Here is a 12,946-nt window from a genome sequence, read left to right on the forward strand (position 1 = left end):
GGTGCCGGAGCGGCCCGAAAGCGAGGCTGTGTGCTCCACTACAGCGGGAAATTGAAACTTGCTGCTCCAGGAATTGCAGCCAGCGATGCTTACGGACTTTACGTGGATACAAGACTGGAAGCAGCACCGGGAAAGGCATTTTGGTGACGCCGGGCACCTAGACTGTTTAGGATTCTACTTGTGTGGGCCAGAGTATAGCTGTATGGTGATTTGTGTTGGGTCTGCTGGCTCTCGCCAGAATAAAAATACTTTCATTTGACTTCGGTGTCCTGTCTGGTGCTTGATCCTAAGACTACCCATCAAATTCTCGCGAGACGAACTCTCACGTGACGCGGATAGGGTTGCCAGGTGTCCGGTTTTCAACCAGACAGACCGATATTTTGCCGATATGTCCGGTAAAAAATGATAAGTAAAACTGGACATGTATGTGTCCGGTATTTTCCCTCTCTGGACATGCAGGCAGCGGGAGTGCGAAGGGCAGCCAGGTGTAGGGGCTCTTACAGTGAGGCAGTGTGAGTCTCCTGCAGGCTGCAGCGTCTGGTAACCAGGGCAACGGGTAGCATCACCCCCCACCGCTCCCAGCCAAGGAGAAGACTACCCAATGGGACGGCTCCACCATTTGCATGCTGGGAAATGTAGTTTCCTTCCAGCGTTGCATGTGGGAGAGGAGAGCTCGACTCTGTCCCTGCCTCCACAGGTAAGATACCAGGAGGGGGAAGAGGATGAAAAAGGAGGAAGAAGGGGGGGGTTGAAGGTGAGGAGGGTGAAGATGAGGGAGGGGGGCTGAAGGTGAGGAGGAGGGGGGTGAAGATGAGGGAGGAGGAGTAGTAGGGGATGATGGTGGGGGAGGGGGGGTGAAGGCGAGGAGAGTGAAGGAGGGGGAGGATGGAGAGGAAGGAGGAAAGGTGAAGGTGATGGAGTAGGAGGTTGGGTGAAGGTGAGGGAGGAGGAGGAGGGGTGGTGGTGTGAGGAGGATGTGAGAGGATGAGGAGGGGTTGCAACAATGTTGGAAGTAGTGTGAGAGAAGCATTAAGATCAGTATAGCTCGCTATGTATGACTGCAGGTATGTTATTTATAAATGATCTGACCATTATGTATTTTTTCTAAACTTCACTCCACGTTTGCACCAATTTGCTCCCTTTTATATTCTATTTTGTTAAAAATGCTGGGAGGCTCAATCCCCAAACCCCTCCCAGAATTTTATACGAAATAGAATATGAAACAGTGCAAATTGGTGCAAACGTGGAGTGAAGTTTAGAAAATATTACGTATCGGTATTCGAGCGCGCCGCATTTTTCACCGTTGTGGCCAGTATTCTTTGAGAAGCCACCCGGCAACCCTAGATGCGGAAGTGTTTGGAGTGCACGGAGGTACCGGCGGAGAGGACGCGGGACGGCGCTTTTGAACCGCGAGTACTCATGTGGTACGAAAAGCCCTGAGTGCACGGCAATACCGATAAAGGGCGACGCGGGACGTTTTTCTTGAAACGGTTAGGGATAGTTGCAGGATCCTATCGGCGTGCGGAGTGTTCCTCCTGCGGATATATCTTTTATGGTTTTGTAGCTCAAATAAATCTGTTTTTGTACGTGAGTACATCCTTTCTCTTCCCTTATCTTACTGCTAATACAGGTAGTCCTCGCTATCCAACGTTTCACTTTACAACGAATGGCATATCCAACGGGCTGTTTTTCGACGCCTAAATGCGTTATCCAACTCTCAACGCCACTGATTAACATGGGACTCACTTTACAACGGTGTCACTATCCAACGCTGCTCCCAGAACGGATTCCGGTGGATAACCGAGGAACGCCTGTATCTATTCTGGGAGCCCAGCTGAGCCCATCAGTTCAGAGGATCTTTCCTGAACGAGCCCAGCACCTGACTCTTCATAGAGGGGCCTGGCAGAGTGGACCCCTCCAACATCTCCATGTTAAGATCATCAATGCTGCCTGATTTGAACGGTTATTTTGTACGTGTAGCTATTTGCAGCAGGGATTATCTATTTATACTATACAGAGTACGCGATGTTCTGTTTCTGTCTCTCTCCTCGGTCTTTCCCTGTACTATGGTGCTTGATCCTGTAGAGTAGTCCTGGTCTCCCATGGCAGGTGGGACGATACTTTCTATTGGACCAACAAGTGGTTGACATGTTACAAATGTTCCAACCTCTCGGGGACCTTCATTGGGTCCTACTCCAAACCCTGAGAGGTTGGAAAGCTTGTAACGTACAGCAGGGCCCCGGGCATATGGCGGGTTCCGTTCTAAGGGCCCGCCGTATCGTGAAAATCGCCAGAAAGCGGAACCGGCGATTTTCAGCTATGCGCATGCGCAACCCGGCATCTTCCCTCTTGTGCGCATGCGCAACCCGGCATCTTCCCTCTTGTGCGCATGCGCAACCCGGCATCTTCCCTCTTGTGCGCATGCGCAACCCGGCATCTTCCCTCTTGTGCGCATGCGCAACCCGGCATTTCCCCTCTTGTGCGCGCGGGACCTACGTTCTGCGCGCGCAAGCTACGTTCTGCGCATGCGGCAAAGCCTCGGAGGAGACATGGCGGCCCCCGTCTCGGTGCCGCCGTATCAGCGGATCGCCGAAAAGCTGGCCGGTTTGTTGGTCCAATAAAAGGGATCATACCCCCTACTCCCTCCCCCGCCTGTGTTACTACATGGAAGAAAGGACCGACACGGCGTCCCACCCTTCTTTGCTTACCGGTGCTTTGTGAGAGATTCTTTGTCTAGACCAGTGTCTTGTCCTCATCCCACCGAGGCAAAGCTATTAATCCTAATAGTGTTCTGGGCTTAAATATACAAACGGTACGTTGAGAAGCGCCTTGGCGTCCGAGTCGCCTATCCTGCAGTGGTATACGAGAATAGGGCTGTATACACACACACACACACACACACACATACATACCGTGCCCACAGATGCCCAGGAGGGAAGACATCTTGGATGAATGGCGTCTGGTAACTGTAGAGGCAGATCATGTGACCTCCAGTGAAGAAGCCAATCATGACGCAGAGAGTGTTGAAGCCCAGGTGGCTGATGGGGAAGTGACAGGCCCACCATGTGCAGAGCCCAATGAAGACCAGGTAGTAGGCAGCCGAGAAGGCAGAGGGAACAGTGATACCTGCAGCAAGACATGGGGGAGACACGGGGGCCAGTAAGCACAGATATATCTGTATGTTATATTGTTTGGGAGATTTAAAGATGGCTGCTCCTTTGAGGCAGGAGATAGCACCACATCCTACCACTATTTGCTCCTTTGAGGCAACATGAAATACCTGGATATAAGAGAGAGACGAAGAGAGAGACGAAGAGAGAGAGACGAAGAGAGAGAGAGAGAGAGAGAGAGAGGAAGAGAGAGAGAGAGAGAGAGAGAGAGAGAGCGCAAGACGAAGAGAGAGAGAGAGCAAGACGAAGAGAGAGAGAGAGCGAGACGAAGAGAGAGAGAGCGAGACGAAGAGAGAGAGACGAAGAGAGAGAGAGACGAAGAGAGAGAGAGACGAAGAGAGAGAGAGAGAGACGAAGAGAGAGAGACGAAGAGAGAGAGAGAGAGGGGAAGAAAGAGAAAGCGAGAGAGAGGGGAAGAGAGAGAGAGGGGAAGAGAGAGAGACGAAGAGAGAGAGAGGGCAGAGAGACAGACAGACAAGTTCTCGGCTTGTACCTGCGAGAGCCAGAAGCAGGATGGCCAGAGACTTTCCCGCCGCCTCCAGCAGTCTGTGTGCTGCCGCCCTGAGCCGTGAGCTCAGCCGATCTTCTTCCAGGGAGGCCCGGACATCCTCCCCGTCCTCCTCCTCCTCGCTGCAGGCTCTGTGATCAGACGCGGCACTCTCGTCCTCTCCCTGCAGAGAGCAGCAACACGCGTGTGAAATACACACCAGTGTCACACGTGTGCACTGCAACCTTCTTATTTCCGTCTAACAGTTCTCACAGACATAGACCACGGAGAGGCCACGGACACAACTAAACCATTACTCCCGACACCACTACTGGATTACTGTCAGTTAGAGCAGGGGTGCACTACTACAGTCCTCACGTACCCCCTCCTACAGGGCAGGTTTAAGGATATAGCAGCTTCAGCATAGGGGGCTCAATCAGTCCCTGCCTCAGCACAGGTGGCTCAGAGGCTCAGTCTTTGACTGAGCCACCTGTGCTGAAGCAGGGATATCCTGAAAACCTGACCTGTTGGAGGGGCTTGAGGACTGGAGTTGAGCCCCTCTGTTTTTTTTTAAATTATTATTATTTTTTTATCGACTTTGTTTTTATTTTTATTTTTAAATGATTCAATTACATGATATATACATAAAAAAATAAAAATACAGTGTTTGTAAATACAGAAGATAGATTTCAGGGAGTCAGGAGAAATTGAAAAGAGCGCCAACCGTTCAACAAATTTGTTCCAAATGTGTAAAATGATTGTGCTTCAGGGCGCTAGTGTAAGGAATCCGCTCCTGGCTTTGATTACAGGCATACCCCGGTTTAAGGACACTCACTTTAAGTACACTCGCGAATAAGGACATATCGTTCAATAGGCAAACGGCAGCTCACGCATGCGCCTGTCAGCACGTCCTGAACAGCAATACCGGCTCCCTACCTGTACCGAAGCTGTGCGCAAGCGGGGAGACTATAGAGCCTGTTACAAATGCTTTATTTACATCAGTTATGCACGTATATGACGACTGCAGCACAGTACATGCATCGATAAGTGGGGAAAAGGTAGTGCTTCACTTTAAGTACATTTTCACTTTGCACACATGCTCTGGTCCCATTGCGTATGTTAATGCGGGGTATGCCTGTATAGCTTTTGCAGACTTCTGCAGTTGCAAAAGCTTCCTCTGGCAATCAATGGCACATGTGCTGCCTCTCATTGCAGCTTCTGCCCTGTGCTCCATCATTGGAGGAATACTCACACACCCTCCTCCTGTGATTGGATCTCCGCCCTTTATATCCTGGGCGTTGGCACTGAACCAGGGCCGAGCATAACTCCTACCTTGGATGTTACCGTCTCTGCCACAAACCGCCCCAGGCCTCTCTCCTAGTGTTCTAACCTACCTAGTTCCTGAGTATCCTGAGGCCTGTTCCTGTCTCCTGTGCTGAAGCGTGTTTAGCTAGCACTGGTACCTGCTGCATTCTGTCCTAGCAGTGGTTACCCTTCTTTTCCTGAGGTCTGGTGCTAATCTCCATGCAGTGACCCGCCTTGGACTTCTGTGCTGAAGCGTTGGTTTCCCCAACGCTGCCCGCGGTGTAGTTGGGCCAGCCTGCTGTCTCCCCCTGCTGAGACCGGCGTCATGGGCCGAGCCCGCTCCTCGCGCAGAGGCCACTCCCGCGCTCATGCTCCTAAGCTGAAGCGGGGAACTCCTGTCTGCCTGTTGCCGATTCCTTGCTACGACTACGACCACCCGGATGTCTTCTATCCTGACCCTGCTTCGGCCATCGATTGTCCTGTCTTCTCCTACCCCGACTTTGGCTTCAACGACGACGATGCTGCCTTCTCCAAGCCTGACCCTGCAATGTACGACTACGAACTGCGCATTCCGGATCAGTCTGCGCGGACTAAGGTCGGTGATTATATAACCCCACCTCAGCCCCGCGGTCCGGTCCCGGTTTGTGGCGAGCATCGGCGTAACAGCGAGCCACAGACACCACTGCGCAGAGATGGAATACAAGACTAATACAGGAGAACAGCAGAAGGGAAGAAGCAGAGCACAGCAAAAAACTTGGGGGCTAAACACCGATGAGTAAGAGGTTAAAACATGCTTTATTCCATGGTAGACATCATGGTGTTATGGCAGGTAGGATCTCCAACGCGTTTCGGGAAGTGGACCTTTGTCAAAGAGTATTTTCCAATCGCGTCTCGAACAGCTGATGTAGACGCCCCCCCGCCTCCAGCTGATGCACGACGCGTCACAGCAGTGGCGCAAAACCGTCTGGATCAATCTTATTGGCCGATGTAAGTGACCAATGAGAGATGAGCTCAGAATCATACATCCCCTGATCGGGGGTGCGTGTACACAGTAACATAACATAAAAATAACATAAGGAGTTATGTTCTTCATAACTTCCATAACTCTTTATGTGCAATTCTCCAGGGTGACTGTTTATAATGGTGTCCACACAGAGTTTTGTACACATGTTACTCTTATGTTGGAAGCTACACACCACATGTCCCCACACTATGGAGATCAATCAAGGCATATTGGGTTATCAAACACTCACGAGGCTGGATTAAAGTTGTTCCCCAAGCTGATTAAGTGTACCGCTCAAGATATTATTGTACCAATGGTCAAACATAGTTGAGCACCGAATTTTGGGATTCTTTCCTATTTCTGTTCACCATAATACAGGGGAACAGAACGCCGACATACGGGCATCAAGAATACAGGAGCCCTGTCCCCACAGAGCTTACACTCTACTATAAAAACAGTGTTTGTGAGCTTAGGTGACTTATAATGCACAATAAACAAACAAACAGCAGGGATATCCAGGGGCACTGCTCTGCGTGTGTGTGTCAGTGTATGTGTATGTCTGTCTCTCCATATGTGTGTGTGTCTCTCTCCGTGTGTCTGTGTGTATGTGTGTGTCTCTAGTTCTTGGCTCTTTCCCCCGGGCTAAGTGAATTTCCAGCCCTCTTTAGTCACACAATACACATCTGCCTGTCACGGGTCTTATTCCATCCTTGCTCCTGCTCCTGATGCAGCAGAGAGGGCAGGAGCGTACCCCTCGGGACATGGAGCAGTCACAGAGAATACCTTGTATTACATTATATACACGCACACACACAAAAACCAACCTATCTCTGTGTAGATACACACACACACACACACACACTATAGCTAGCTTTATACATGAACTGCTGTTCAATTCAATATTACTTTGCCAAAGCTCAAATATGCCAGGAGTGAAGGGGTTACTCCATGCAATCCTGTGCTGGCTCCTGCAGCAGTGAGCAGGTTAATCTGAACACCCAGTAGCCCGGAATGGGGGAGTGCTAGTGCCTATGGGAAGGTGGTCACATGACTGGCACCGCTAGCCCTGCCCTCTCCGCGCTGCCAGCGTCAAAGTAAACAACGATTTTGGGCAGAACACAGGAGTCTGGGAGCAGTGCCTGTCCTTACACTGCACAGGAGGAGGGGAGGGGGAGAGAGGGAGAGAGAGAGGGAGAGAGAGAGGGAGAGAGAGAGGGAGAGAGAGAGGGAGAGAGAGAGGGAGAGAGAGAGGGAGAGAGAGAGGGAGAGAGAGAGGGAGAGAGAGAGAGAGGGAGAGAGAGAGAGAGAGAGAGAGAGAGAGAGGGAGAGAGAGAGGGAGAGAGAGAGAGAGGGAGAGAGGGAGAGAGAGAGGGAGAGAGAGAGAGAGGGAGAGAGAGAGAGAGGGAGAGAGAGAGAGAGGGAGAGAGAGAGAATAGAGAAGGGAAAGAGGAGAGAAATAAGAGCCCCGCACAGCTACCGGCCTGTTTGTCGGCGGTGCAGCGCGGTGATACAGTGACTCACTGCGCTCCGGAAAAAAGTGGAAATATCTTGTTCCAGCCAAAGACTCACAAACATCTACTGGCGCTGCACGTGAGAGCACTCGGCCATGGGACACCATCTGCCATTTTTAATACTGAAGTGTTTAAAAGATTTGCATGATCATACATGTGAAGTGAAATATATTGAGCCGCAGATTATGCCACGGAGCCACAGATTATACCACAGAGCCACAGATTATGCAAAGGAGCCACAGATTATGCCACGGAGCCACAGATTATACCACGGAGTCGGCCTGGCCGAAGATTATACCACATAGTTACATAGTTACATAGTAGAGGAGGTTGAAAAAAGACGTACGTCCATCAAGCTCAACCTATGCTAAATTTAGACAACAGATACTTTATCCTATATCTATACTTACTTATTGATCCAGAGGAAGGCAAACAAAAAACCCCAGAGTCACATCATCCAATGATATCTCATAAGGGGATCAATAAATTCCTTTCTGACTCCAAGAATTGGCAATCGGATTACTCCCTGGATCAACATCCTTCCCATGTATATTTATTTGGTATATCCCTGTATACCTTTCCCATCTAAAAAGATGTCCACGAGGCCGCAGATTATACCACGGAGCCGACGAGGCCACAGATTATACCACGGAGCCGACGAGGCCGCAGATTATACCATGGAGCCGCGGAATATATCACAGGGCCGCGGATTAGATCACGAAGCCGGCCTAACCGCAATTATGCCACAGCCGCAGATTAGATCACGGAGCCGCAGATTAGATCACGGAGCCGCAGATTAGATCACGGGGCCGCAGATTAGATCACGGGGCCGCAGATTAGATCACGGAGCCGCAGATTATATCACAGGGCCGCAGATTATATCACAGGGCTGCAGATTATATCACGGGGCTGCAGATTAGATCACGGAGCCGCAGATTATATCACAGGGCTGCAGATTATATCACAGGGCTGCAGATTATATCACGGGGCTGCAGATTAGATCACGGAGCCGCAGATTAGATCACGGAGCCGCAGATTAGATCACGGAGCCGCAGATTAGATCACGGTGCCGCAGATTAGATCACGGAGCCGCAGATTATATCACAGGGCCGCAGATTAGATCACAGAGCCGCAGATTAGATCACGGAGCCGGCCAGGCCGCAGATTAGATCACAGAGCCGCAGATTAGATTACGGGGCCGCAGATTAGATCACGGAGCCGCAGATTATATCACGGAGCCGGCCAGGCCGCAGATTAGATCACGGAGCCGCAGATTAGATCACGGGGCCGCAGATTAGATCACGGGGCCGCCAGCATGCTCAAATAAGGAAAGAACGCAGCACAGATTCCAAAGCCGCAGTCATCAGGGAGGAGTTAGAACTACAAGATTAGAGAAGCAGCTATTTTCCCTCCCCCCACGCCACGGGCGCATCCTCTTCCCCCTCCCCCACCTGTCACAGACAAATCCTCTCCCCCCCAGGCGTATCCTCTTCTCCCCCACCACGTCACAGATGCGACCCCCCCGACCTCATGTTACAGACGCTTCTCCCCCTCCCACGTCACCGGTGCATCCTCTTCTTCTCCCCCCCCGACACATCCTCTCCCCCCACCCCCCGTCACAGGCGCATCCTCTACACCACCCCCCCCCCCCACCACCACCGTCACAAGCACACGCGATCTCCCAAGTCCCATTTCGTGCAGTTGCAGTATAAAGATACTCACGGCCCTTACTCTATAACGGGCAAAATATATTGCACAGAAAACACCATTTACTTTAATTGGGCTTTCTGTGGGATAGCACCGTTTATAGAATAAGGGCCTTATCTACACAGAGATACTCCGTGTCACCATAACACTACTAAGTACTAACGCAAAGATACCCAGTGTCACCATAACACTACTAATTACTAATGCTGATGTAGCCAGGTCCCCCTCTGCCCGTCGCCCTCCCTCAGTGAACGATCGCGGGTGCCGCCGAGCCCAATGGCGGACCCGTCGGTGATTGCCAGGGTGAGGGGCAGACGGGAACCGGAGCGGAGGTTGCTGGGGACGCGAGCGGCTGGTTGTCAGGGCCGCGGGCGCGTCGCTAGGGCTCTGGCGGGCCCGGTGCAGGGCGCCGCCATATTGAATTGCGCGCGCATGCGCAGTGGGGATTTCGGTGCGGGGACCGGCAGGGAAGTTCGCGCATGCGCAGTGATAAGGCGCAAACGCTAGCCTACCAGGGAAGGCTCTTTGAAGGGACTACAAGTCCCATGAGCCTCAGCAGCACCCCATGTGACGCCAGGGAGCCAATAGGGCTGAAGGATTACCCTGCAGAACAAGAAAGGATACATTTCGCGGGGTTTTGGAGGAGAGAGTCAGTTGGCGCCAGGAGCAGCTAGGGGAAGGAGGTAGGGTGCAGGAGTCAGTGACTCCCTGCATTAGGCCAGCAGCCCCCGAGGCCCCAGCTAGCCCTGAGTCACCCAGTAGTGTGAGTTGTGTCAGGGACCGCCCCCAGGTTAGGGACCCTGCCACTTACTATCTAGAGTCAGTTAGGGACCCAGCAGACGCTGCGCGTCCGGCCAGAGGTTTGGGCTCAGACCTTCGCTGTCGCTGCAGCAACCATCCGGGTGGGATCGCCCCGGACGGTAGTTCCTGTGTAAAGTCGACATCAGGATCCTTTGTGAAGTTCCGTGGCAGGCCCGGGCACCGGAGTGCCCGGCAGGTAACCTACAAGTGCACCAACGACTCATATCACATTCACAAGGGACACAGTGGCTGCGCAGTCACACTTATCTCTCTCACTTGAGGGTGGGGTAATACTGGGTGGGGTTACTGGACACTGGGTGGGATCATCCAGTGGAGTTGGAGGTAGCGTCCTGCGAGACGCAGTAGTTAGTGTCTCCTCTAGGGAGGGTCACCTGTTGATTATATGCAAAAGTACGTTTCCTATGCTCACAAGTAAAGTCATTGTTGTTTTACTTACTGTGTGTGGAGTGATATATATATATATACTAGCTGAGAGACCCGGCGTTGCCCGGGATGTAATTTTGGGGGGGGCGTACGACAGGGTTAGGCTTTCCCCCCCCCTTGACAGCTAGGTGGGTGACTGAGTTGACTGAGTGTGTGGGTGACTGTGTGGGTGGGTGACACTTGACTGAGTGGGTGACTTTGGGTCGGTGACTGGGTGGGTGACTTTGGGTCGGTTTGACTTTGGGTCGGTAGGTGGGTGACTTTGGGTCGGTGGGTGGGTGACTTTGGGTCAGTGGGTGGGTGACTTTGGGTCGGTGGGTGTGTGACTTTGGGTCGGTGGGTGGGTGGGTGACTTTGGGTCGGTGACTTTGGGTTGGTGGGTGGGTGACTTTGGGTCGGTGGGTGGGTGGGTGACTTTGGGTCGGTTTGACTTTGGGTCGGTGGGTGGGTGACTTTGGGTCGGTGGGTGACTTTGGGTCGGTGGGTGGGTGAGTTGGGTTGGTGGGTGGGTGAGTTGGGTCGGTGGGTGGGTGAGTTGGGTCGGTGGGTGGGTGACTTTGGGTCGGTGGGTGGGTGACTTTGGGTCGGTTGACTCTGGGTTGGTGGGTGGGTGACTTTGGGTGGGTGGGTGACTTTGGGTCGGTGGGTGGGTCGGTGACTGGGTGACTTTTTCAGGGTCGGTGACTGGGTGGGTCAGTGACTGGGGTCGGTGACTGGGTGGGTGGTTTTGGGTGAGACTGAATGGGTGAGTGTGAGACTGAATGGGTGAGTGTGAGACTGAATGGGTGAGTGGGAGTCTGAATGGGTGGGTGAGTGGGAGACTGAATGGGTGGGTGAGTGGGAGACTGAATGGGTGGGTGAGTGGGAGACTGAATGGGTGGGTGAGTGGGAGTCTGAATGGGTGGGTGAGTGGGAGACTGAATGGGTGGGTGAGTGGGAGACTGAATGGGTGGGTGAGTGGGAGACTGAATGGGTGGGTGAGTGGGAGACTGAATGGGTGGGTGAGTGGGAGACTGAATGGGTGGGTGAGTGGGAGACTGAATGGGTGGGTGAGTGGGAGACTGAATGGGTGGATGAGTGGGAAAGTGAATGGGTGGATGAGTGGGAAAGTGAATGGGTGGATGAGTGGGAAAGTGAATGGGTGGGTGAGTGGGAAAGTGAATGGGTGGGTGAGTGGGAAAGTGAATGGGTGGGTGAGTGGGAAAGTGAATGGGTGGGTGAGTGGGAAAGTGAATGGGTGGGTGAGTGGGAAAGTGAATGGGTGGGTGAGTGGGAAAGTGAATGGGTGGGTGAGTGGGAAAGTGAATGGGTGGGTGAGTGGGAAAGTGAATGGGTGGGTGAGTGGGAAAGTGGGAAAGTGAATGGGTGGGTGAGTGGGAAAGTGGGAAAGTGAATGGGTGGGTGAGTGGGAAAGTGGGAAAGTGAATGGGTGGGTGAGTGGGAAAGTGGGAAAGTGAATGGGTGGGTGAGTGGGAAAGTGGGAAAGTGAATGGGTGGGTGAGTGGGAAAGTGAATGGGTGGGTGAGTGGGAAAGTGAATGGGTGGGTGAGTGGGAAAGTGAATGGGTGGGTGAGTGGGAAAGTGAATGGGTGGGTGAGTGGGAAAGTGAATGGGTGGGTGACTGGGAAAGTGAATGGGTGGGTGAGTGGGAAAGTGAATGGGTGGGTGAGTGGGAAAGTGAATGGGTGGGTGAGTGGGAAAGTGAATGGGTGGGTGAGTGGGAAAGTGAATGGGTGGGTGAGTGGGAAAGTGAATGGGTGGGTGAGTGGGAAACTGAATGGGTGGGTGAGTGGGAAACTGAATGGGTGGGTGAGTGGGAAACTGAATGGGTGGGTGAGTGGGAAACTGAATGGGTGGGTGAGTGGGAAACTGAATGGGTGGGTGAGTGGGAAACTGAATGGGTGGGTGAGTGGGAAAGTGGGAAAGTGAATGGGTGGGTGAGTGGGAAAGTGAATGGGTGGGTGAGTGGGAAAGTGAATGGGTGGGTGAGTGGGAAACTGAATGGGTGGGTGAGTGGGAAAGTGAATGGGTGGGTGAGTGGGAAAGTGAATGGGTGGGTGAGTGGGAAAGTGAATGGGTGGGTGAGTGGGAAAGTGAATGGGTGGGTGAGTGGGAAAGTGAATGGGTGGGTGAGTGGGAAAGTGAATGGGTGGGTGAGTGGGAAAGTGAATGGGTGGGTGAGTGGGAAAGTGAATGGGTGGGTGAGTGGGAAAGTGAATGGGTGGGTGAGTGGGAAAGTGAATGGGTGGGTGAGTGGGAAGTGAATGGGTGGGTGAGTGGGAAAGTGAATGGGTGGGTGAGTGGGAAAGTGAATGGGTGGGTGAGTGGGAAAGTGAATGGGTGGGTGAGTGGGAAAGTGAATGGGTGGGTGAGTGGGAAAGTGAATGGGTGGGTGAGTGGGAAAGTGAATGGGTGGGTGAGTGGGAAAGTGAATGGGTGGGTGAGTGGGAAAGTGAATGGGTGGGTGAGTGGGAAAGTGAATGGGTGGGTGAGTGGGAAACTGAATGGGTGGGTGAGT

At 52.6% G+C, this 12,946-nt stretch overlaps 1 protein-coding gene across 6 annotated transcripts in view; it reads right to left on the reverse strand.

Annotated features, from left to right (window-relative positions):
* PIEZO1 (piezo type mechanosensitive ion channel component 1 (Er blood group)) overlaps positions 1-12,946 on the reverse strand; it is a 113,706-nt gene that overhangs the window by 54,405 nt on the left and 46,355 nt on the right. For all 6 annotated transcript variants that reach the window (XR_012789137.1, XR_012789138.1, XR_012789140.1 and 3 more), the window contains exons 6-7: positions 3,664-3,841; positions 2,913-3,126 (exon numbers count right to left, since the gene is read on the reverse strand). Coding sequence is in view for 2 of the 6 variants with exons in the window: in XM_075576784.1 (XP_075432899.1) it covers positions 2,913-3,126; positions 3,664-3,841 (392 nt within the window). In the remaining 4 variants the exon portion in view is untranslated. The remainder of the gene's footprint in view (positions 1-2,912; positions 3,127-3,663; positions 3,842-12,946) is intronic.

The sequence above is a fragment of the Ascaphus truei genome, chromosome 19 (genome assembly GCF_040206685.1).
Source record: "Ascaphus truei isolate aAscTru1 chromosome 19, aAscTru1.hap1, whole genome shotgun sequence".
In the NCBI taxonomy this organism is placed as follows: domain Eukaryota; kingdom Metazoa; phylum Chordata; class Amphibia; order Anura; family Ascaphidae; genus Ascaphus; species Ascaphus truei.